The sequence below is a fragment of the Vicugna pacos genome, chromosome 8, assembly GCF_048564905.1.
Source record: "Vicugna pacos chromosome 8, VicPac4, whole genome shotgun sequence".
NCBI lineage: Eukaryota > Metazoa > Chordata > Mammalia > Artiodactyla > Camelidae > Vicugna > Vicugna pacos.
Window position 1 is genome coordinate 2,775,191 of NC_132994.1, and position 26,001 is coordinate 2,801,191.

At 44.2% G+C, this 26,001-nt stretch overlaps 2 protein-coding genes across 9 annotated transcripts in view; one reads left to right on the forward strand and one right to left on the reverse strand.

Annotated features, from left to right (window-relative positions):
- The window catches only part of B3GAT2 (beta-1,3-glucuronyltransferase 2), a 72,832-nt gene extending 70,818 nt beyond the window's left edge, over window positions 1-2,014 (forward strand). The window contains exons 3-4 of the mRNA XM_006215799.4: window positions 1,385-1,533; window positions 1,611-2,014. Coding sequence (XP_006215861.3) covers window positions 1,385-1,533; window positions 1,611-1,697 — 236 coding nt within the window. The 3' untranslated portion in view covers window positions 1,698-2,014. The remainder of the gene's footprint in view (window positions 1-1,384; window positions 1,534-1,610) is intronic.
- A 147-nt stretch (window positions 2,015-2,161) lies between these two features.
- The window catches only part of SMAP1 (small ArfGAP 1), a 134,293-nt gene continuing 110,453 nt past the window's right edge, over window positions 2,162-26,001 (reverse strand). For 6 of the 8 annotated variants that reach the window (XM_072965494.1, XM_072965489.1, XM_072965491.1 and 3 more), the window contains 5 exons: window positions 23,391-23,481; window positions 7,577-7,692; window positions 6,251-6,422; window positions 5,038-5,345; window positions 2,162-3,117 (listed from right to left, as the gene is read on the reverse strand). In XM_072965494.1, the coding sequence (XP_072821595.1) occupies window positions 2,983-3,117; window positions 5,038-5,345; window positions 6,251-6,422; window positions 7,577-7,692; window positions 23,391-23,481 (822 nt within the window). In that variant the 3' untranslated portion in view covers window positions 2,162-2,982. The remainder of the gene's footprint in view (window positions 3,118-5,037; window positions 5,346-6,250; window positions 6,423-7,576; window positions 7,693-23,390; window positions 23,482-26,001) is intronic. The other 2 variants (XM_072965490.1, XM_072965492.1) reach the window with 1 other exon arrangement.

Genomic DNA, 26,001 nt, shown 5'->3' on the forward strand with positions numbered 1-26,001 from the left:
AGACGTGAGATGAGAAGGGGTCACACCTCTCTTGCAGATGAGGAAATGAAGTTTGAGAATCAAGAGATGTTAAGTGACTTGGCCAGTTCACAGCTGTAAGGACCCACAAAAAAACCAAAGGCTTCTAATTTCAAATTCTGCCCAAAGGTGCTGCCTTCCCCCAGGGCTGGTGGACGATACTGGGACCAGTTCTCAGGATAATGGTCCGTAACTGTTTCTTTATCCCACCTCACTCAGCACCCGATGTACCAGGCTGTGTGCCCGTAGCTTAGTGGTGCATTTTCCCATAGAGGCGGCAGGTCGAGCACGTGGGCCTGGCCCCGTCCAGCATCAGGAGGGGTTATGAGGATACTGGCTGTGGTTTTCTGACTGCTCCCCTGTTACTGACTGGTATCATCTGATACTTCCTTGGCTAACTACACTTTTGCAAAAAGAAGCATAAATCCTGAGCTGATGTAGGGAAGGAAAAAAGATGCTAAAAAACGTTCTGGAGATTGGTCCTCGTAACTCTGGAAGGGTGCCTGACATTACAGCATCTGCTCAGTACATTTCGAGCAGAGGTCCGGGGCTCCCGACTTTTAAAACAATTACGATGGCTGTGACGACTGCCTGCAGAATGCTTAATGGCTAAGCCTTTAACACAGAGTCTGTTACACTACAGATTAAATAAATGATTTTTCATAAGACCAAACCATTTAAGGAAATTGACACTGATTTGTTTCCTTGAGAAACAAGATACAAAAATCAAATTTAGCAAATGGCCTGGTATCTCCTGCACTGGTTTCCAAACCGCCCCCCGCCCCACCATTTTCATATTGAATCAAACTGGGAATTTAAACTAGGCGACTGTATTCATTTTCTAGCTGACTGACTTGACTTCTGTTCTTCAGTCTTCTAAACTCAAAGGACACCGGGGCAGTGCTGGCTTTGCTACACAGCACACTTGGAGACGTTACAGGACGGGCAGGAAGGCGGGCGGGCTCTCATCCCCATCCCCAAGGACAGTAGGGCGAGTCTGTGTGCGTTTCAGCAACACTGTTCTTAGTCATTCGAGGGAAATGGGGTGTGAAGGCCTCTATGAAACAGCAGCTTATAAAACGCCCTCTTTATTACCAACAGACAAGGCTTTATAGGTCACAGTAAAACCCCCGCCCCTGAGTGCACACCTTGACCGGGTACCAAACGCGCTACACTGTAATGCTGGGTGTTCCCCCTGAGGCTGTGATCCAGGTAGTGAACAGAGTCCTGTTCAACTCTGAACCCAGACTTGGCACACAGTAGGTGTCTGAAAAACTTTTTGATGTGACCAAAATTATATAGAAGAAAGAGAAGTACACGAGTATTTCACTTTAAAGACTTTTTTTTTTTTTAACTTTTCACAAAGGATTCGCTGTAAGCCTTCAAGTCATCTTGTCCAACCCCAAAGCTGTGTTTAAGCGTCGTGGGTCCCAGCCAGGGATGCAAGAATCTGACTTTCTAAAGCAGATAACGACAGTTGAAGAGCTGGAACCGAAAGCGAACAACTGCACCAAGGTACTCGTTTCCCTTGTGCTGCCCGACCTTGACCGCGCTGTGTCCGCGCGGCCACCCACCAGCTTTCCTCCCCTCAGGTCCTCGTGTGGCACACTCGGACAGAGAAGGTCAACCTGGCCAATGAGCCCAAGTACCACCTGGACACAGTGAAGATTGAGGTATGAAGTGGTGCCGTCCAGCGGCCCTGGGCAAGGACGAGGCGGACGTGTGCGGTCAGGCTGCGGGCACCCAGGTGTCAGTCACCTTCCTCGGGACAACGGCCGTCATTGCCACCCGCCGGACACCTGCTTCCGGAGAGCTGGTCAGTTCACAGACGCTGAGTGGATGGTGTCACACGTGTGCTTTTGTCTTCATTTGTCCTGCATGTTCCCCCCACAACTAAACTGGAAGACCTCTGCCCAGTACAGCTAATGGCTGCAGGGTACCACTCTGAGAACCTTATATACTTCTTTTTCCCCCCATTGGCCTTATAGTTGGTAGAAACAAACAGGCTTCAGAAACAGATAACAAGTATTTTGTCAACTAAACAAACATCCCCCATCCCTAACTTTGCAATGTTAAGTAATTTTTTAAGGTTGGTGACTGACAGTATATACATCATAGGAAATAAAACCCACAAAAAAAGGTCTATGGATTCATCTGTTTAATATCAAGATTTAACAGTTGTCAATACTAGGCACCATAAAATGTAAACACAAGGACCATCATAAACCTGGATATACCTTCAAGGACTGAAGTGGCTTTGTTGAGTTACTACCCTGTTTGCATACAGTGCAAGGCCATCGTGTTAGCACTATGTGTACATAAGAAGAGATCCAATTACGAGAGAGGCAGGTAAAATTTGACTTCTTTAAACATTTGTTCAACTAAGTTTTGGAGTAACATCCAGGTTTATCTTCCTTTCACTAACCACGTTCCCTGTTAAGCACGCCATTACAACAGCACGGTGAAGTGAATGATGAAATAAAAGAATTTTGATACACTAAAAAACAGTGCTCCGTGATACATTTACATTCTATTTATATGATTAAACATTTGATCATACAGGACCTTCCTACAGGATTACTGGCTAATTTGGGGGTGGGGGTTATACTGTTAGAGGTATTACTAACATGATGATAACTACTTCCCTTATATGCAAACATTGGAGCTATAATTGTATCCAGAGTAAAACTGATCACGCAAGTTGACTTGGCAGCTCCTCTGCTAACGCGTCTATGAAATCGGGGGAAGCATGAGCGAAGCTGCGCTCGACGTGAAACGGTTCCTCAACCTGCTTTGCACCACATCAAATTTAATCAGCACAGACCAACACGGTCAATCAGATAAACTCTTAATATGAACAAACGGGGGAAAAAGAAAAAAATGTCTGTACATGAAAAAACAGGGAGACTGGATGCGTCTGAGCAGGAATGTCGGTGGGCGTCCAGGCGAGGCTGGGCCGCAGTCTCACTTCCACAGCTGCGTGCTGAGGGTCTGGCCCGACGCGCCCCCGGACCACCCGGCCGTGGTGCTGGGGGGCTGGCCGAAGCCCACCGCGGGGCTCCCGCCGCCCAGGCTCATGCCAGCCATCTGCTGATTCACCTGTGAACACACAAAAGGCCTCCTTCACTTTCCACTTCTGTTACGGATTTGTAACAGTTACCCCGGTTTATCAGAAGCTGCCTCTATTTGGAGTTGATTTGGCTGGCGAGGTGCTGAAGTGTAACAGCAAGTCTCAGTGTCTTCCCTCCACGTGAGGCGGAGTCGGGCCCCGGGGTAGACACTTAGTCACCGCCACACCAGGCGTTCTCTACGGAATCGGGCAGCTGCTGGGTTCCCTCACTGGGCTTCAGTTCCTTCCACTTTTTCGCACTGTCCATAAAGTGACCTCAAAACATTTTATATTTATTCATTCTCTGGACTCAATTTCTTGTCCTCCAAAGATTAACCATGCCTGAAAAAAGTACCAAAGTAATCTTTGAAGTCATTTCTGAGTCTGCCTTTATTAAGGTCTTAAATGGCTCTCTATACTTTCTAAATATTAAAAAAGGTCATCAAATATTTCCTCTTTTGCTTTGCCAACCACATAAACATCTAAAACGAATACAAGTGTAAGATGACATGTATTTTCCTTCCAGACTGGAGTCGTGTGCGTCTATCAGCATCCTAACCCTTCCCCTGTGGTCCTCTTACCTCTAAGACTGATGATAGTGAAGGAAACACAAGAACACTTACCACAAAGTAGAATGGATTCAAACCTGTGTTCAGGGCTGGGCTGTATTAATAAAGTTTACTTGTTTGCAGTTTTCCCAGGACACTAGCATTAACCCCATCACTGATGCGGTGTAAGTGTCCGGAGAGGCAGATCACTTCCTCACACCTACCAGAGGATGTCTGAGCCGCTGTGTCACGGCCTGCAGACCCCACTGAGGGAGTGCTGGAGAACAGCGGGCCTGGAAGCAAGGCCAGTTCAGCCAGTGCCCTAACCTGAGCAGTGGGAGTTTTACATTCTGGCTACACAAAAGCTGTTCCTGACATTTGGTACTTACAATTTTTGAGATTCCCAGAGTAGAGACCAATGTCATATAGATACTCCTTTAAGTTGTGACAATAAAAATAGCTTGGAATATTCATGGAATATAATGGTGATTTTGCTAATGTTCATTAGAAAGCACCATATACTAGTCCCTGAATGCTGACCAGGCAGAAATCAAGGTCAGCGAAATACTAGGGGAACATCAAACAGGAAGAGCACAGGGAGAAGCGTGGGCACGTGTGCCCAGGTCTCAGAGCCTCCATCTGCGCAGCCATTTCAGAACGGATCTGAAAGAGGTAATACTAAAATGTCACTGCCTGGCTCTAAACCAACCTGGGTAGAAACAGGATTTTGTAACATGAGGGGATGTCTGACAAAAAATATGGACTTGCTCATATCCTGTGGGAATTCTTGAACTAGTGAGTATTCTTTTTCAACATAAATGTGATTATAAGTAAGAAGGAAATACAACTTTACAAACGTTTCTGAACAAAAAGATTTTTTATAAATTTATGGGCAGCAGCCGTAGGAAACAGCCTACATCTCTCAAATAACAGTGCTTTGAGAAAATGGGCTGCGTTTTTCTAATTTGTGAAAACTACCCCAAAAAAACCCCAAAATGATAAGTGAAAATAGTTTGTCTAAACAAACACCCCACCAGGGAGCTGGGTTAAAGCTTGGTGCTAATTTCAAAAGATGCCCAAGATAATTTCCAGCTCTTACAAACAAATTAGGGATATTCACCATTACAGCTGTGTTATAATCTGAAATGAAAAGAACGCCTCACACTTCTCTACAGAATATTCTAAACACAGGAGCAATGACAGTTCGTTCATCTGCTGGGTTAGACAGTTTTGACCTTGTATAACATTATCCCTACTCAGTTCTTTTTGCCAGACTGTTAGCTTTAAATACAAATAAAACCACTTAGAATACAAATCTGGTTTTTGTGGTTCTGGAGAAGCTGGAGAGAGGCCGACCCTTACCTGCGAGAGGTTCCACTGGGGCTGCTGAGCTGGCGGCAGGCCAAACTTACTCTGGGGTGCAGACATCGGTCCCACCATGGCTCCCTGGGGGCCAGCCACACCCTGAGGAAGGGGCATCACACCAGTCTGTGCACCTCCCATAAAGCCATTGGGCACGGGCATGCCCACCATCATGTTCGCGCTCTGTCCCATCACGTTTCCAACGAGGCCGGGAGCTGCAGGAACAGGCACGCCCATGGCTGGGAAACCTTGAAATGCAGCCGGTGCTTGTGAGGTAAACGGTATATTTGTGGGTCCCATGAACATACCTGCATCGTAAGAACCATGCAAAGAAAATGAATGAGGAAAACAGGTCCACTGTAGACAGCTGCACTCACCTCTATAAGCACAGAATAGGGTTTACCGTCTTTCTGAACCACCCACAGCAAAAATTAATTCTGGTCTGGCTGCTCCTACTGCCTAGACCAACTCACACCTACACCCACAGAGCTGGTTACTCCCAGAATGCAGACAAATCAGTTACAAACCTGAGCAAATTTAATCATGATAAATAAGTCTTATGCAACAGCTACATAAAATATCCATTGTGAAGACCAGACTACGTAGCATGAGATTGTGTTTCTGCTGATTTGCACCACTGGCCTCTCATTACCAAATAAACAAGTCAGAGTTGACTGTGTCTGGTTTTAAGGAAGCAGCTGAGATGTCATACAATTTCAGCTCATATGTGAAATGCAGCCCATTTTAGAGGAAATGGTCTGCCAGATTAAAACTGAATACAGTGAACCTCACTGTGCTAGTATTTCTTTATGAGCATTAAAAAACCTCAAAGCTTTTTTTGATTTCATGTGGTATTTCAGACTTCTTTACTTGCAGAAAAAATACCACACTGTACACAAAGTTGTAAACTTCATGCAAATCAAATTTAAGTAATTCTTCAAAGATTATCCATGTCCCATAAAGCCTGTGAAACAATTTTAAGTGATGTGTGACCTGCCTCTTAACACTAAATGAATAAAGTTTTGTGCATCCTGCGCTTTTAATCCTAACACTTCATTCATTTTAATTCATGGTTGTGTAAACTGCAGCAGCAGCAGTAGTCATCAGATGGGAAAGACAGGGAAGAGAGACAACTGATACTCTGTGACCACAAAGGACATGCTTCCAGCATTGTCACTGCGATCCACTGGGGGCAGGTCTCAGAGTGAGTTACCAGGAGCGCCCTGCTGCTGCACGGTCCCTGCGCCGTACAGAGAGAGGATGCAGTCTTTGGAGAGCTGCTTCTTGGCCACCTCTTCTGACTTAGTGGTTTGCTCAGTGAATAGGTCCAGATCCCCAGATGTCACTGTAGACAGCGTGGCAGCTGCTGGTACAGAGGACGTCCCCTGAGACAGACACCAAAACATAGCTCATCCATGACTTGAAATCCACATGAAGTTATGAAATTAGACAGAAATGGAACTGCTGTAGAAGGTAAAATGGTGGCATTAGAGTCCTTCACAAGCCCATGCAAAACCAACGGGTAGGATAAAGACACAACGTTTCCTGTTTTGAACCTGTTACTGTGAAGGAAGGAGTAGTAATAAACGGTGTCTGCCTGCTAGACAGACGCTGAGCTTGTGCCCATCACATCCTGACCACAGTGGGTCCAGCAGGAGGTATGTGGAGCTGCCTGAGGACCAGCACCCCTGGAGGTGCTCGGGCATCTCCTGCAGCAACTTCTGCTTCAGAGGAACTGGTGTCCCTCGGAATAAAGAACATCTCTACAACTACAGTGGACGGCAAGGGTCTTGCAATGGCTGATTTTGTCTTCTTTGGGGGGAAAAAAGTGTTTGTTTTTCAAAAGCTACATCATGGTATTTTTATGAAGCTGGTCTATAATTAGTTTTAACCACAACATTAGGATGTTTCTAGTCTGTCCTGAAACGAGGCACAGCAAGCCTTCAAGCACCTGCACTCTCACCGAGGCCTCGCACTCCGCTCTTGGACAGGGCGCCTGAACGCAGACACAAATCAGTCTGCGGGTAGTTAATACAGAACGGAAGTGTTCGCTTCATCTCCTATACTGTGCACACACGTGGTGGCGGACAGTCACAACTGACACCTCACTTTACTCATCTCTGCAGGCATTAAATATTCGATCACGTGTGTATACAAGGAAGTGACTTGGATATGCAGGGTTTCAAAGATTTCTAGGAAGACTAGTAAAAACTGGAGAAGAGTCTTCTCAAACTACAGAACAAGGTGAGCAGCAGGCAGGGAATACTTAGGCTCTGCGGGTCACATGTCTGTTGCAATGACTTAACTTGCCCTTGCAGCGTGAAAGCACCCACAGACTACATGTATGTGAACGTGACCGGCCGTGCTCCAATAAAATTTTTTTGCAAAAACAAGCTGCAAACTTAGTTTGCCAACTCCTGGCCTAACGAACAGGAGGCTTTCAAATCAGCAACTGCTGAGAGACAATCCAAAATTGACACTTTGAAGCTTTCCAAAAAGAAAAACAGTGATCACATAAAATCACGTTCTAACTGCATACCTGAGCTGGGGGCATGACAGTTGCGGGCAAGGGATTAGAGATCATCGGTCCGAAGATGTCCAGATCATCATTCAGGGCTGGCACCGTGGCTGTGTTCCCATTGGTCACTGGTGCCTCTGCAGGGCCATATGAAAAGAACACAGGTTCTCGTCTTAAAGATTCTAGACTCTCTTAAATTACTTGAAATGTGGCATTATTTTAAAAATTAATACATAGTTAAGAGGCAAATTCAAAAAGTTCACAACAAAATATATGCCCTCCTCCTACCCCAGACTCTGTCCTCTTTCCCAAAGAAACCATTTCCAGTTTTGCTTATTCTTACAGAAATATTCTTCACCCACCGGTTTCTAAGTATATGTGCAAACCTCATTTTAACAAATTATATTACACTATTCACATTATGCTGTGACCTGATGCTTCCTTATACAAGGTATTATTCTGAGTGCTTTACATGTATTAACTCATGTAATCCCCATAACCTTATGAGACAGGCACTAGTTTTGAGATAATTGGCTAAGCTGGGATTTGATACCATGTTCTTACAAATAATGCTTCTCCATAAATGTGTATAAGCATTTCAGATACCACTTCGTATCATGTTTATCTACCCTGGCAATAAATTGTAATGATTTAAAATGTCTGAAATGTTAAAATTTAAAGTTAACATAAGGAAAAAAACTGGACAGAAATAAAACAAATACACATCATACACTGGTTCTGTAGGAAGTATCCACAAAACACTGATACAACTCCTTTCTTTATTCAAGCACGGTCACCTTCAATGACGGCTGTATCCAGCTGCAGACAGCACTGGGAAAGGACTCTGAGAGAGTGCCAACCACTTGGCTCAGCCCCTCTTACCCTCACATTTTTATATTTGTCCAGAATGTAGAAGGTGGAAGGGTGGGGAGCTGGAGGGGATGCAGTGGAGAGTTTGCGAGCATGGTATTTCAAGGAATGGAACCTCTGACACAGCTCAATTCTCTGTGGCCACAGCCCAAGGAACAGTTCAGAACATCACAACTCCAATCTCCTGGGACTAACATCCTAATTGAGCTTCTATTTTAATAACTAACAGTCTATCTGATCCCTGTTTGATGAATCATACACTCCTCGAAGGCAAACTAGGCATCGTTTAAAACTTCTTCAGCAATGACTGGGATGATGTCCTGCACAGAGTAGGTACTTAAAAATCTGACAAATTTAATGAAGATCTACATGTACTGGGTATTTCTATCACAACCCACAGAAACTCACATGTTTCTTGTCTTTTTTGAACTGCAACTACAGAAACTAGTAACCTTCTATTTCCCTGTTTTAAGCTTCACTAGAACAAATTATCATTAATTTTAATCAATAAATGGTCACAATGAAATATTCTTTACTACTTAACTTATAAAAATGTGTGTGAAACCCACAAAAGGCTCGTTTGGAAAAGACTAACTGCAAATATTTTTCAATCATTTTCAGTGATATCACATTATCAGAACCATAAAAAAGAAATGTATTCAGTACACATGTGTATGTTACACATGTCATAGCTCTACCAAGCACTGTGGACAATTTACAGGCGAAGCAATAAAACAATGCCTAGATCATTACTAACTTATAAAATATTTTAAGCTAACACACAACCATAGCATAAAAGAACTCAAATATGACTCATACATGAAAATAATTTTTTCCATTTCTAACCCCTTCAAAATGGCAACAATCATTCTGAAATCAGACCTTTTTAAAGGGCTTTTTTATGTTTTCCAGTCCATTCCAGCCTCCATCTACCTGCCATGTAGTATGTCATGTGAATACGAATCAGAAATAAAATATTTTAGAAGGACAAGGTATTCCAGATTAAAAACACAACTAAAGGAACACCTTCTTTATGGCATCCATGATTCATTAAAGAGACTCAAATAACAATGACATGTAAGCCAGGGTGCTTTAACCTCTAAGCTGAGGAGTTGGGGACAGGAAAACAATCTCATCGAACAGACATGTTCCGTTCTGCCATATGAACAAGGAAGCACTTCATCAACAGAAAATATGACTACATTACGCGCAACTTAAATTCACAGACAGAAGCAAATATCGTCCAAAACAAACTGCAACCAAGAGGAACAAAAGGAAAAAAGGAAAAAGAAAAAACTGGCGAGTAGAGTATAAGTAACTAATTCCAGTTTTTCCATTAAAATGTTTTGCTGTTTCAAATAACAGTGTGTGCACAGCTCCCATCCTTCTCAATAAGGTAACACGACTTCTGTTTCTAACACTGCACTGTGAACAGTTCATTCTCTCCTTTCATTAAAAACTGTATATTTAAACCTAGCCTTTTGAAATCTCAGAAAGGCATTCCACACAAACAACGAGGCTAGGCTTTCTTTGTAACCACCCACCACGGTTAGCGGAGTGGCAATGAAAGTCAACTTCAAAGCCCAGGGGACTTTGGAATCCTTTAGAATGAGACAGAGGAAGCGTCTGCTTAGGGACAGTGATCTCTGTGGCAAGACTGATTCTATTTTCAAGTGACTGGAGAAGATTTTCTCTTAGCTCCAAAAATCTAATAAGGTGGGGAGCTTTCTCTCAGACCTGACCAAGGTTTCCCTCTCTCCAGCCTCCGGATGGACACACATCTCAACACCCCTGCCCTCTCTCCTCTTTGCCTCACACTTCTCCCCCGATGATCCCCTCATATGATGGATTAAAATTCCTATCAATTTTCCTTGTTAGTAAAAAAGCTAGGCATTCACAGAACTGCTGAAGAACAAATCCTTTAACCTAAATGGAAACTTATCGGCCTTGCAAAATTGGTAAACACACTCCCGATGAGTTTTCCCACTGGATTTCACTGTTTGCTGACTTGACTTGCTGTATTTGGCTCACTAAACACACTCTCTAAAAATGACTGTTTCAATTCATCTCAAAACTTGTGGTTTTGCTTTTCAGTAGTTAAAAAAGACAAAGACTAGTTATCATTATCATACTTAGGAAAATCACCTGCTTCCTGAACTTTTCCATGTTATTTCTGTCTCCATGAAAGATGGGAAGGGCATCTCCTTTCACTATCTCAGGGACAGAGAGCAGGGCAGAGAGATTAAAGACTCGCTCATTGTCACCTCTCTAGTAGCAAAACTCATACTAGAACCAAGTCTTCTGAACCCTCGACTAGAAACTGCTCTCTACTTTCAGCTACATGTCCTCAAAAGTCATGTCATTACAACTGTGTGTAATTACAAGAAATCACTTAAAACTTTGAAAATGAAAAAGCAATTTTTAAATAGTTTATCATTATTTGTACTAAGAGAAGCAGCGGCATAAACAGTTCAAAAACCGTTCCACTGGGCCCTCACATTTCCCAATGCCCTCCTCTCCTCCCTGTCTTCACACTAAGTCCCTTCATCTTCTGTTTCTAGTGAGGCATCCACGTGACCAGGTCATCAGTGAGCACGGACTGAGTGAAGTAGTGTGGAATACAACCAGCCCCGGTGGTCAAGAGGATTCACAAGCCACTGCGAGTTCAGTGCATCCTTTTCACCAAGTGTCCCCTAACAGCACAATCTGCTGATTAACTAAAAGCTCAGAGGCCACAAAAGCCATAGAATACCAAGATGTTAAAAAAGTCTTTCAGATAAATATTCAAAAACTTAGAATAAGTCTTATTCAAATTAAATGGCTTAAATAGTGTAGATCACTATAATTTAAGCAAAATAATTAAATCCACATGGGTTACACTTTGTATGTACAGATACATGCGCGCAAGCGCGCTCACATCCGGCCCCCGCAACCCTCCCCCACCCCCCACCCCCCACCCCCGACAAATGGAAGCCTGTCTGTCTTCCAGGGTGGAGGGAACCAAGGACCAGCCTACACACGCCTGCAGGCGAGAAGTGGATGTCTGTGCAGACAACGCTTCGGGATCCAGCGCGGCGCCCCTCTGTGTGAGTGCGCTGATCCTCGCTGGGCTGCAGAGCGGGCGGGGCGGCCGCAGCGGGAGGCAGCGGCAGCCCCCTTTAATCAGTATGCAGAAACGAGCCGGTGGACAGTAAAAATAACGGTAGACCCAGAGTACAAGAAAAGCCTAAGGCAAGTGGAAGATAAGTGGCTGGGGACAACAACATAAAGAAGGATAATAAAGCACAAAGGACCTCTTGAAAAGACAATAAGCAAGCAGAAGAAATCAGGACAGTGCAGTGAAATGGAGAAGGAACTTCGATCTTCAAGGCAAGGCAGCAAGCCTGAGTTAGTTACTGTGGGTGACGATTTTCTTTCTACACTGCCTTAAGATTTCAGACTCATGTTCTATCTGAAAACTGAGCTGATGGGTGACTGTTTCAGTGCTTCATACACATGGCAGAAATTTACAAGAAAAGGTTAAATGTTGTGAGCTAAAGAAAACAAGTTAAAAATCAGTGCTACATCTCACATGAACAGAAGGCCCGCCCAGCATGCAGTTACTGGCCTACCGCACACCATGACACTGCGAGAGAGATGCTTAGTGAGAAGGTAACATTTCAAACATGACAAAAGTCGTGAAGGCCTGTCTCCATCATCTAGACATCTTCGATGCAGCTGGGGATTCTATTACTGTGGCTACACCAGAGCTCATGTGACACCAGAAACCCAAATGAGGACAGGTAAACAAGGTATTTAAAACAATATTTAGTGTCTTCTTGGGCCGTTCAAATGGCTCTGAATGATAATTTATGACAACAGTTTGGATTTTAATAACACATGGAGGAAGGAATTAGGTTTATTGATTTATTAAGAAAAAAAAGTTTTTTAAATAGAGGTGCTGGGGATTGAACCCAGGACCTCGTGCGTGCTAAGCATGTGCTCTACCACTGAGCTCCACCCTCCCTACCCAGTAACACATTTCTAATACTAACATTTTTAAGTTCTATTGCCAGGTACTCTGACAATGCTTTAGATAAAGTGTCTCAGTTTAATCCTCACATGACCTCTAGAGAGTTTCACAAAAGAAGACAAGTCTGGTGATGAAAACCCAGCTGCTCTCCCCATTTTGAGAAGCTCTTCCTGGTTCCCCCAGACAGAAACTGTGCCGCTTCCCTACCCTCATACAGGGGCTCACGCCGCTGCCCTGCCTCCTAGGAAAGTGCACGCCCCCCAGCCCAGGCCCCATGCTCAGCCTTGGTCCCTCTGAGGCGGTGATGACCCCTGAGCCCGAGACCCAGCAGCCCGTCCACTGCAGCCACCCCACCCACAGCCGGCCAGGCAGGCCTGCACTCCTCCGGCCCAAATCCAGGGGCTGCAAAGTGGTGGCCTTCCAAGAGCCTTAACAATTTTCTTTTCAGTTTTGGATGGTATCTCAGTACACTGAGTTTGCCGGGCACCCGCCAGAGTGCTCCAAGCCTCCTCACTGCACCCCAGCACCAGGCTTACAGCCTAGAACAACCCGTCATCCACTCCCTCCTGTCCTCTCCCCAGAAAGAGAGAATGCAGCTGCCTCCTTAAGTAATGCCTAGCACACAGCAAATGCCCCCCAAAAGATGGATGAATTGAGATGCTTTCCGACCATCGATTATGAGAGGATTTCTTGGTGATGGCAGCATCTTGGGGAAACACAACTATCAGGGAGGTGATCCTACCTCTGATGGGAGAAAACGTGAAATAAAGACACTGATTTTGAAAAGCACCAGTGGTCTGGTGGCAAGTCCCTTAGTCCTTGCCCTACTCTATACCCTGACATTTGGCCCCGGCTGATCCTTCCTTCCTGGAAGTCTGGTCCTGTGAGTCTGGGGCCACATTCTCCCCAAGACCCTGCAGCCACTGCTGCTGCTGCCCTCGCTGGCTCCCCTTCCTCTCTCACAGCAGCACCCCACACAGCTGTCTGCCTGGGATTCAACAACTGCTTCCTGACCTGAGTCCCTGCCCTGGGGTTCCTCTCTCCAGATCACAAAGAAGACAAAGCAGTTGGAATGCTCTCTAAATCAGAACTGCATCCTGCAGAGCTACTTGGCTCACGGCTGGGAGCATCACTGTCACCACAGTAGCACACACGCCGACTCCCACGCGCGGGTCAGTCCCCCATCCCTGCCCAGTCCCTCATCCCTGCCCAGTCCCTGCCCACCGCCCAGGGCTGGAACCGACCTCCCTCCCCTCCCTTTCCCTCCAGACCCGGGCCAGGCATGTGATCACAGCACCTGCCAGGCACTCGGAAGCTGTCTGCTCAGTAAGATGCAGATAGATGGGTTTTAAATCACAAGCTGCTCTATAAAGGTAAGGCCCTAGGAGCTGGTTTATCTGGGGAGGTGCTCATCCTCTCCAACTGTTATTCGCTCTAAGGATGACCTCCAGAACACATTAGACTTTGTTCAGCGTGGGTTTGCAGGGTATTAAAAAACTCACGTGCTCCTCCTCTGACTAGCAGCAGCAGGAAAACCAAGCTTTGAATTGAGGATAATAAAATTTGAGTTGTGAATTTTAGCATTAAGCCAGATTTCAAACTGAATTTTCACAACCAGTTTCCTGCATAACCCCACTCTTTTCCTGGGGACAGTCCTCTGTCTCTTCAGGCTGGGATTTGTACTCACCCTCCACTTGCACGACTGTATACACACAGAGCTGCATTCTCTGGAGTCTACTAGGATTCCGGGAACTCTGCTGGTGCCCAATAAATATTAATTGAATTCATCCTTTACCTGAATGTCAGAGGCATTAGCTGGTCATAATCTACTTGCACAAACAATAAAAAATGTCAAAGAGCAGCATGAGAGTCTGTGTAGTATCTAGTTTAAGGCAGATAAGAACATGGTAAGTGAGTGGATGGTACGTTTTTCATTACCGTTTCTGACTGAGCATGAACACTCAGCCTTGAGTACACTCTTGCTACACTGAAAGCTGCCAAGTCTAATTCTTCATCAGTAACTACTGAGGCATCATCCCCAAGGAGGAATGAATTTAAAGTGGAAACAGCACTGACTGAAGAAGGCTGCTTCCGTGAGATGCAGGGATGCCCCCTTAATGGCAAAACTCCTTCTTAAAGCTTTACAAATGTTCATGTCACTCAAGAACTTTTTATTTTCTATCAAGAGACCATTTCAAGCTTTTTCCTTAATAAAAATCTTACTTGGAATTCCTTTGTATTAAAACACACACCTGCTTTATGAAATGAAATAAACACCTATGTGTGTTACTCTGTAAATTTAAGTCACAAAGGTTCATTTGAAGCATATTAAAATTTTCAAGGTTCATAATGTCTTCAAATGTTTAAAAAAAGATGTGTGAGAGATTAAGTGGAGTTATTTATTTTCAATTTTTTAGTTAATTTTTCTTACTGCTGAATAGGTGGCATTTAGGCTAATTTTACTAAACCGACTGAAGTGGCCTTAAAAGTTGCCCTTAAAAGTTGCCCTTAACCCTCTTGCCCTGCTTCTCCCCTCCTTTCCAAGCCCCTCCAGGCTGCACGGTCCTGCAGCGTGGTGGACTTTGGAGCGGGGATCCCCTCGGGGATGGGCGCGCCGATGCTGTGAGAGGGGCTGTCCATCTTTCAGGGGACACACACACTGATTTACAGCTGTGGTCTGAAACTGCTGAGAAGGGGTTTAAGGAGGAAACTTTGTAGAACTGATTTTTTAAAAAAATTATACATATACATATATAACACATTATTTATATATGTATATAACATATATATACTTTATATATATATAAGAAATATGTATCTCAAATACTTCTGTACCATTTTACAACCTCGAGAGACAAGAACTATATAACTATGAAACTAAACTGTACAAAACAAACTTCTTTTGAAATGTTTAACTAGTGGTGACCGACTTGATTTCTCTGCGGCCACCCAATTCCCTCAGTTGTTTTCCTGGGGCTGCAGATCCTCCGGGGGCTTTGCAATCAGCTTCTGGCACAGCCCGAGCGCATCCTCTGCACACCCCTTCAAAGGCACGCACTCCCTCCCTGGTCTCCTCTGACAGGGTTCGGGCCGCGGTCCCGGGGCACTCTGCGTGCAGGTTACTGTGCTCTGTGTTTCACACTCAGCCATTCCTTTATACTCTGGCCAACAATCAGGGAAAGGTTCTTATTTTCATTTCCCAGACGAAGATGCTCGAGCCCAGACTCCAGGTTCTGCCTCCAAGTCCAGTACCCATCATGACCCAAAGCTGCCAGCTGTCTACAGGACACATGGCTCTAAGGTCCACTTTGTGTGGTTCCGTGTCACCTGGGAGTCTGAGAATTTCATTTTCTGTTAGAGCTCAACATGATGTAATGGTTAAGAATATGGGTCTGGCTCTGTAATCTACTAGCTGTGTGACTTTGGGCAAATTACTGAACCTCTCTGTGCCTCAGTTTCTTCACTTGGAAAATGGAAACAATGACAGTTCATCACCCTTAGGGTTGCTGCAAAGATCCAATAAATAAATACCTGTAAACACTCAAAACACTGCCTGGCACACAGGATACACTATCTCAATGCTTCTTAAAGTAACCAGATAATATATAATTAATACTTGAGACCAACATCTTGCTTCGGTCCATGGTAAGAGCTGAGACTGGACTTTGGTCAGACAGACTTAGGTTTGAATCCCAGTTCTATCATCCAGAAGTTGTGACTTGGAAGTTAACTTCTGTTAGCTTCAGTTTGCCTGTTTAAAACAACAACAACAACAAAAAAGAGAGCGAGAGAGAAGGAAAAGGGGTGTCTGTGTGTAAAATACCCTCCACCCTAAGGGTGATCACAAGGATGAAATGCACCTGCTCCAGCTGCCACACAGGCGCTCCTTGCTGAGAAGGCTGGCCTCCACTCCAGAGCCTCCACATTGTTTCCCAGCCTCTCCTGCAACGAGAAAGGCCGCAGAACCCATTCTGGCCAGAGGGACCCTGAGAACCCTGCTGGGGGGCATTTTCTGGGAAAGGCTTTGCTTCCTAAGAAACTTGTGACAAGAAACCACCCTTGGGATGTGGTCCCAAGAGGACAAGGTACTGGGAATGGCATCGCCCCTTTGCTGACCACGAGGGCACAAGCCTGAAGGTGGAAGCAGTGCTCTGGGGGTGACAGACTGGACACAAGGGAAGAGGAGCCTGGCTCCTGACCTCACTGTTCCACCTGAACTGCCGCACTTCCACATTTTTGTCCAGTCCAATCAGAAAATGTCCTGAATTTCAGCCACTTTTAGGCTTTCAGTCACTTGTGATCTGAAGTAGCCTGGTCCAAAACTCTAATTCAAAAAGATTCGTGCACCTCAATGTTCATAGCAGCACTATTTGCAATAGTCAAGACATAGAAGCAACATAAATGTCCATCAACAGGTGACTGGATAAAGAAGATGTGATATATTTATACAATGGAATACTACTTAGCTAAAAAAAGAATGAAATAATGCCATTTGTAGCAACATGGATGGACCCAGAAATCACCATACTAAGTAAAAGTAAAGGAAGTCAGACAAAGAAAGACCAATATCATATGATGTCACTTATATGTGGAATCTAAAAAAAAAAAAGGACAGAAATGAATTTACTTATAAAACAGAGACTCACAGACACAGAAAATAAACTTACGGTTACCAGAGGGGAAAGGGGGAAGAGAGGGATAAGTTTGGGAATTGCAGATACTACTACTGAATATAAAATACATAAACAACAAGGCCCTACTATGTAGCACAAGAAACTGTATTCAATACCTTGTAATAGCCTATAATGAAAAAGAATATGAAAAGGAGCATATATATATATATGTATAACTGAATCACTACACTGTACATCAGAAGTCAGGTGTGATCACAGAAAGAAACCCGACTCCAAGACCCCCTTTTTGAAAGAGTAACTATAGTGTGTTATTATCCTTTGTTGAACATACTTTTTGGAGCAGAAATAATACAAGTTTTTGTTAGGTTCTAAGCCACATCTGAAAAACAGAACAGACCATAAAGTTACTTTGGGCACTTGTCCTAGATGAGTATTCCTCTTCTTCAGCCTGCTCCCCATAGAAGAGGGGTGTGTGCGCAACTACACAACGCTCCCCGGACAGGCTCAGTGCACGGGACACAGTGGCGATCCAGGCTGCTGCCACATCTGGCCTGCATTGTCAGCTCACTCACTAACTTGTTTCACTTTAGAGCATATGGACTTTGCAAAACAGGCATATATTTCCCTGTAGGAACCTTCTGCTTTAAAGGTAACTAAAGTGCTTTCTGTGGATGTTTTATGCTTTAGTATGTTTCTGTCCAGAAAATCTTCTAAAAGCAAAAAAAATTTTAGAGAAAAAAGATAATGAATTCCTCTTTATCATTATATAAAATTGGGATATATGTTACTACATAATTAAGGAGGTTTTATACTAATAACTACGTTTAACTAGCACTGTCAACCCACCTGAACTTGGCTATTGTGATAGGTTCAAGATTTTATTTCTTGAAACACACGTGTGAAATAATGCCCAACGCTGTATGCTCCTTTGAGCTTTTCAATTAAGAAAAAACTGAGGAGGTGTTGGGAAAACTTGACAGCAGCATGTAAAAACAATGAAGCTAGAACACTCCCTTACACCATACACAAAAATAAACTCAAAATAGATCAAAGACTTAAACATAAGACAAGATACAATAAACCTTCTAGAGGAAAATATAGGCAAAACATTATCTGACATACATCTCAAAAGTTTTCTCCTAGCAGAAATAAAAGCAAGAATAAACAAATGGGACCTAATGAAACTTACAAGCTTCTGCACAGCAAAGGAAACCATAAGTAAAACAGAAGGATAACCTATGGAATGGGAGAAAATTTTTGCAGATGAAACCGACAAAGGCTTGATCTCCAGAATATACAAGCAGCTCATAAAACTCAATAAGAAAAAAACAAACAACCCAATCCAAAAATGGGCAGAAGACCTAAACAAGCAATTCTCCAAGGAAGACATACAAATGATCAATAGGCACATGAAAAAATGCTCAATATCACTAATTATCAGAGAAATTCAAATCAAAACTACAATGAGGTATCACCTCACACCAGTCAGAATGGCCATCATTCAAAAATCCACAAATGACAAATGCTGGAGAGGCTGTGGAGAAAAGGGAACCCTCCTTCACTGCTGGTGGGAATGCAGTTTGGTGCAGCCACTGTGGAAAACAGTATGGAGATTCCTCAAAAGACTAGGAACAGACTTACCATATGACCCAGGAATCCCACTCCTGGGCCCATATATCCAGAAGGAACCCTAATTCAGGATGACACCTGCACCCCAATGTTCATAGCAGCACTATTTACAATAGCCAAGACATGGAAACAGCCTAAATGTCCATCAACAGATGACTAGATAAAGAAGATGTGGTATATTTATACAATGGAATACTATTCAGCCATAAAAACCGACAACATAACACCATTTGCAGCAACATGGATGCTCCTGGAGAATGTCATTCTAAGTGAAGTTAGCCAGAAAGAGAAAGAAAAATACCATGAGATCACTCATAGGTGGAATCTAACAAACAAACAAACAAACAAAGCATAAATACAAAACAGACATAGACTCACAGACATAGAATACAAACTTGTGGTTGCCAAGGGGGTTGGGGGGTGGGAAAAGATAGGCTGGGATTTCAAAATTGTAGAATAGATAAACAAGATTATACTGTATAGCACAGGGAAATATATACAAGATCTTATGGTAGCTCACAGAGAAAAAAATGTGACAATGAACATATATATGTTCATGGATAACTGAAAAATTGTGCTCTACACTGGAATTTGACACAACATTGTAAAATAATTATAAATCAATAAAAAAATGTTAAAACAAAAACAGAAACAGAAACAAAAACTGAGGAAACCTCTGCCTCCAATCTGTACAGAGTTCTGTATTTAAGATAATTTAAAATAAAACATATGAAATGTTCAGGCAGAAACTTTCCTAGAGTAAAGTGAGCAAGCCTAAGAATATTGCTATTTAAGCAGTGAACACATTCCGAGCTAGATTTTAGCTCACACTTGATTCTTCGTGAGGTCCTTGGAGAGGGGCAAGAGGGTGCGGTCCTCTGGAACGTTCTCTCAGGTTCCCCCAGTCACAGACACCTGTCTGTGCCCGACGGGCCTGCAGCTGAAGCCTCCTGACAAGAGACCGATGTCTGGGCAGGGCACTTGGGGCACGCAGGGCGGCGGAGCTCTGGTGAGAAACTGACCTGAAACCTGCAAGGGCACATTTGACACCAGCAGTTTATGTCAGAGCAGGGGCTCACCCTTTCAGATTTTATTCTCAGATGGGGGCTTCTATAAAAAGGAAAATGGAGCACTGCTGAATAAAGTATTAAAGTCGTTCTTGCAGGTCTGATCAGGAGCACAGGGCAGCAAACTACAGCCCCTGCTTGTTTCGAAAGTTCAGCAGAGCCCAGCCACCCTCCCCGCCGGGTTCCAGACTTGCTTCTGGCTACGTGCTCATGACGGTGGGAGAGCTGAGCAGTCGCAGGAGAGGCTACACGGCCTGCGTAGATAAAAAAATCTGACCCTTTTCAGAAGAAATTTGCTGACCCTTGCTAAAAAGTATATAGAGAGCATTTTACATTTAACCTTGGGGTGGGGAGTAGACCAGGAAAGTTGAGCTGAAGAAAATCGGTTTATCTTCAGTCACTAAGTTGAAAAAAAGAGACATATCAAAGTGTCATTTAAAGGGAAGATCTAATTTCTAAAAAAATGATTACTATTACCCTATGATGAAATTATTAAAAGTGATCCTGAATACAGACAGTAAATCTGGGATTCACAGTCCTCTGTGGCTGTGTAACTAAACTAACCTTGTGGAGTTTTGTTTGTATTTTCTGCAAATGTTTTAAGATAATGCCTGTCCTGGTCTCATTCATAAGGGGATATGCCGTCATTTTTGCATGACCATAAACCATCTCACAAGGCACCTGCTCCCTACTCCCCACCATGTTTCGGTTTACAGGGGAAAACCAGAGTGGCAGGCCCACCCTGGGCAGAAGAAAAATTGTCCACTGCCCAAAAGAGACACCAGTTTATCAATCCTGATTTAGGACCACCGTTTGTTATGAGCTGAAAGGGACACTGGATTCTCTGTGGCCTGCTCAACTTCCATGAACTCATCAAATCTCTTGCTTAACACAGTTTTAAAAAGTCTGAAAATATTTTTTAAAAGAGTTTAAGTTACTGATAACCAGCAGGAGTGAAAAGTGGGGTGTGCTCTGGGTTAGACACCCCATGTCCTGCTGCTAAATCTCCATCAGCAAGACTCCAAACTCCCTCTTCCTGACCCCATCCCCCACCCTGCCACCTCTGGAACTCGTCCAGTGTAGGACCTAAAACTGTCAGTCCCCAGCCAACTCCCCTGGTACATCCCGAACCTCTTCTTCACACAGCCCTCACCTTCCCGCCCATGCAAACCTCAGTTCTCCCCTGATGACACTGTTCCTGAACTCTCCCATTGTCTAGAGACTCCTAGACCCATGAGTGGGGGAAATAAACGTTAACTGACACCAGCCCCCGCTGACGATCACAGAAACAGACACCAGAAGAAGGCGCAGCCACCACCAAACCCTAAACCCAGTGACTGTGAGGCAGTGGGTGGGGAGACAGGGAAACACTAATGGGAGCTTGAAAAGCAGAGACAAACAAGTGATGGTGAGACAGGCGTACCCAGCAATAACCTGGAAGGCAGAAAACGTACCATTGAGGTTCCGACAGAGATGCCCCAGCTGACCATGCTCCTGAGAGTAAGAGAAGTCAACGTTTATGATGTCAGCTGCTGAGCTCCAGGAGTTCCTGACTCTGCAACATCACTGTAGCAACAGTGGAGTATCTGAGGCCGGCCACCCTATCTGTGCAATGGATCCCATCAAGACATCAGTACAGCAACCTTTCTTGTCCCGACTGAGCAGATTCGCCTGTTCCACAGGCTCATTACCCAAGGGAAACATCCTGTGATTTCAGTGGGTCAGCAAATCCTATTGGCTCTGTCTTTAAAATACACCCAGAACCCGACTGCTTCTGATAACTTCCAATGCCATCCCCTACCCTAAGCCACGCTCCCCTCACCTGTATGACCATCACAGCTTCCTCACTGTCTCTCTGCCTCCAGCCCTGGCCTGTTACAATCTACGCCTAACACGGTAGCTGTAAGAAGTCTCTAAACACTCAAGTCAGATTATGTGCCTCTTTGTTCCAGTCCCTCCAACGCATTCCCAGGATGCTCAGAGTAAAGTCCATGTCCTGACACAGCATGCCCAGCTCCCTCTCGGTCAGCACTCTCCCCCAGACCAGCCTCTCAGCTCCTCCTCGCTGGTCCCGTGGCTGCCGGGCCTTTACACTCGCTGTGTCACCTCCACGGGTCCAGGGAGCCACAACTTCTGCAGGTCTTCGCTCCCATGATGGCTCAGTGAGGCCCCTACCCCTCACCCTACTTGAAATGACAACCACTCTTTTCTGTTTTCTTTCACCTACAGCCCTTACCGTACGTGGCCCATGAGTATTTCACTCAACCGTTTCCCCAGACTGAGTGCAGACTCCAAAAGGTCAGATATTGTAACCTGTGTTCTCTGCCCAGTGCCTACAAGGGTGCCCAGCACACAGCAGACCCTTTATGAAGAGACGCTGGATCAGTGAGGGGGCTTCTGGGCTAAGAGTCAGGCCTGGTTTGTATCTTACATTTCTAAGTTATAAACTGATCAACCGGATTCTCAGACCGGAAAGGAAATGCTGCAGTGAAGACAACAATGCTCACAGTCTTAGTAAGATATTGTCTTACTTTGGTAATAAGCCTTTTTTCTTTTCTCTCATTTACAGCAAAGCTAATAAAACAATTACGAGGACTGGAATTCTACATCATTATATTCAGGGCCCCTGAAATGAGCTGTATTTTCAAAATTATAGTTATTTTTTATATTTCTAATACACCACTTATTTTCACCACCACAGACCGTCATTACCTATAGGAAGTGTGTGTGCATGACGTACCAGCTTCCTAGGAAACGAATGAAACATTCAACTGTAATTCTAAACACAGAAAACAATTTACTCAAAAAGGATGAGGATCAGTTTTTGGAAAGCAGTGTATGAAGTTCAACTCTACCTTTCAGCTCTCTCATTCTTTTCCTTTAATTGTTAATCTCTCCCCAAACTAAAAAAATTTTGTCTAAGTTAATTACTGCCAAAGGCTCTGACAGCACTAAAAAATAAGCATTTATCAAGCTACTTTGGAAGGAAGAGGAGACAGTGTAAGAGGAGCTGACAGTACTTGCAGACGGGGACAGGGAAGCACGCTCGCCCCCCAGGCAGGCAGCATCTGCCTGTCAGCAGGGGGCAGAGACCACGCAAGTGGCGGGGAGCACCTACTGCCGCCGTCAGACAGACGAGGGAACCTCGCTGCCAGAGCTGCGTGTAAGGCGTGCCGCTCCAGGTAACCAAAATAAAGTTCACTTTAAAACCACACATTTTACAGTAAGGCTACCCCAGAATTATTTGCTAAGGGAAGCCCCCAACAGCAAAATGAAATAATGAGGGGCAGGCGGGTAGCAAGGGGGCGAGAAAAAAGAATCTACTCTTCGTTTTAAATGTTGAAATGTCACAGTCCACCAAGCCTTTGAAGGTACTCTGCCATCTCCTCTCTCCCCAGGGAACTCATTACTTGTGTTTCGGCGAATGCACGGCTGACAGACACTAGCTGCCTTATTAAAGATTTCCCTTCTTGTGGGAACGCAGCAAACTAATGACACAATTTTCAAATTCAGTTACCTGGTATCTCTGGGGCATACTGACAATAAAGCCGTTACATTCACTTCAAGTAAAGGTGTCAATTGTTTTGTAACTCAACTTGTGGCTGGTGGCTTTCATCACTTACCAAGTCCTAGAAGGTCCACTGTGGGCTCTGCAGCTTTCTTAGGGCTGGTGCTTCTTTTAGGCTCCAATTGCTGATCTTCTTTCTTCTGTAGCTTGAAAGTAAATAATGAGATTTATTATTTTTTTTACATCAACCAAACAAGACTTTCAGGCCCCAATTAATTACACATCTTTACTGGTAAAGTTAGTGCAACAAATCACACGAAGCACGGTGTTATAGAGCCCAGGGCATTTATCATCATAAAAAAACTAGTAAACACCATCACTGACTTCAAACGATGAACTTTACATATTAGACCCCAAAACAGTGAATATACAAATGGAATCCTAGTGTAACGGTTCTCAGCCACTTCAGCCCTTCGTGTGAACAGCCCACATTTCACACCACTCACTTGCTGGCTGCTGCCGAGCAGAGGCGGGTGGCCCTGGGGTCACCGCGGGCGGGGAGGCAGCCCCGCACTCGAGGGGCGTCAACGGATGTGCGGCAGATCTTGTGTCACTGCCCTTCTCCTACTGTGCTCCACTGATTTTGCGTTCTTTCTGCGCTGAAGGTTAGTGGGGACACTGCATGGAGCAAGGCTACTGGTGCCATTTTTCCAACAGCATTTGCTCACTTTGTGTCCCTGTGTCATGCTCTGGCAATTCTCGCAAAATTTCAAACTTGTCATTATATTTGTTATGGTGATCTGTGATCACTGATCGTCGATGTTACTCTGTAATTCTTTTGGGAGGCATGAACCAAGTCCGTACAAGACCGCAAACTTAATGAATGTTGTGTATGTTCTGACTGCTCCTGGGTTCAATCCCCAGTACCTCGGTTAAAAACAAATAAATAAATAAACCTAATTACCTCCCCCCAAAAAATACAATTAAAAAATAATTTCAAAAATTTTTTAAAATAACTGTCAAATTGTTCTTACGACTACTAGAATAACAATTCAGGTAATAGAAGCAGACCAGTTTTTGGTCTGGCATGTAAGCAACTCCATCTTAACACGAGCAAAAAGCTGAAACAACTAAAAAATCAATAGCTCTTCTTAGATCCATCAAAAAAGTAAGGTCACAGGGCAAACCATAGCCGCCCCAATTGGAGAAACAGAAGAATCCAAAGAATTATAATTTACTAGAGCAGAAACCAGCACCAGAGTAGTATTTGTCAACCTCTAAATGTGCCTCAAAAATGACGTATTTATTATTTTGAATTAAAGTTGCTGGAGAAACAGCCCGTGGTGGTGGGGGGGAGATATTAAGAAAAAACCCCAAACACTCTGACCCTCCTCTAAAAGCAGGAAAAAAGCTCCGCTGTGATGGTGCCCTTCCTGTACCAGGACCCAGTGAGGGAACGCAGGGCTAAGAAAGCTGCGAGACAAACTTCTTTGTTACTTCTTCATTAGTCTACTACCCCAGGCACAAGCCCCTTTGTTATGTTAAATTTTCACAAGTAATTGTTTCTTTACCTAAAAATAACATAAACAGTCTGCTTTTGTTACTTTTGGGTCTCATTTCTATGAGACTTCCATGCATATGAACTTAGATGTTTTTTTTTCCCTCCAGTTCATCTATCTTGCATCAATTTAATTTTTATTGGACCAGCCAAAGGAACTCAAGAGGAGTAAGGTGGAAATCTCCCCCCCCCCCCCCCCGACAGTAGAAAAACCTGAGCTGCAATTGACAAACTGCTGGAGACCTAGTATGCACAGTCTGAGAGCCCAAAACTAGTCCCATTTTTGTTTTACCTCCAGAAGCAACACCACGTTCTCATAGTGAAGACCTGAGGAAACCCCCCTGGCTGTGGCCTAGGGAGCGGAGAAGGTACCATTTTGAAATACACCAGAGCATTCTGTTCAAAACCAAGCCTGCCCTCAAGAGAAACTATTTTACCTGGGGAAGGGAAACACCCAACTTTAGGCCCCTCGGTCATCCTGTCCCACCTTCGGTGTCCAGGGACACAGCCTCACCAGAACACGAGCGCTAATCACAGGACCCCTGACACTTCCCCTCTCCTGCATCCCTCACCACATTACTACAGGCCAACTAACTGGAGTTCCTGTCCCAGGACCTTACGTGCAGTTTTCAGCAAAAAATTACAGGGCATACAAAAGGCAGAAAACACAGTCTGAAGATGCAGATGGATGCAGACCAAGCATCCATCAGAACCAGATTCAGATGCAGCAGGGATGCTGGAACCACCACACTGAGCTTAAAACAACCATGTTTAATGTGCTGAGGGCTCTAATGGAAGAAGCAGACAGCGTGCAAGAACAGACAAGCAATGTGAGGAGAGAAACAGAAATTCTAAGGAAGAATTTAAAAAACGATACAGAACAAAAGCGTGTAACAGAAACGAAGCATGCCTCTGATGGGCTCATTAGCAGACTGAACATGGCTGACGAAAGAATCTCTGAGCTTAAGGTATGTCAACAGAAATTTGCAGTGGGAAAAAGCAAAGAGAAAGAGACTGAAAAGAAAAACAAACAATATCCAAGTGGGACAACTATAAAAGGTGTAACAAACACACACTAGGAATTATCAGAAGAAAAAGAGAGAAAGAAACAGAAGAAAGACTTGAAGTCACAATGACTGAGAATTTCTACCAATTAATGTTGGACACC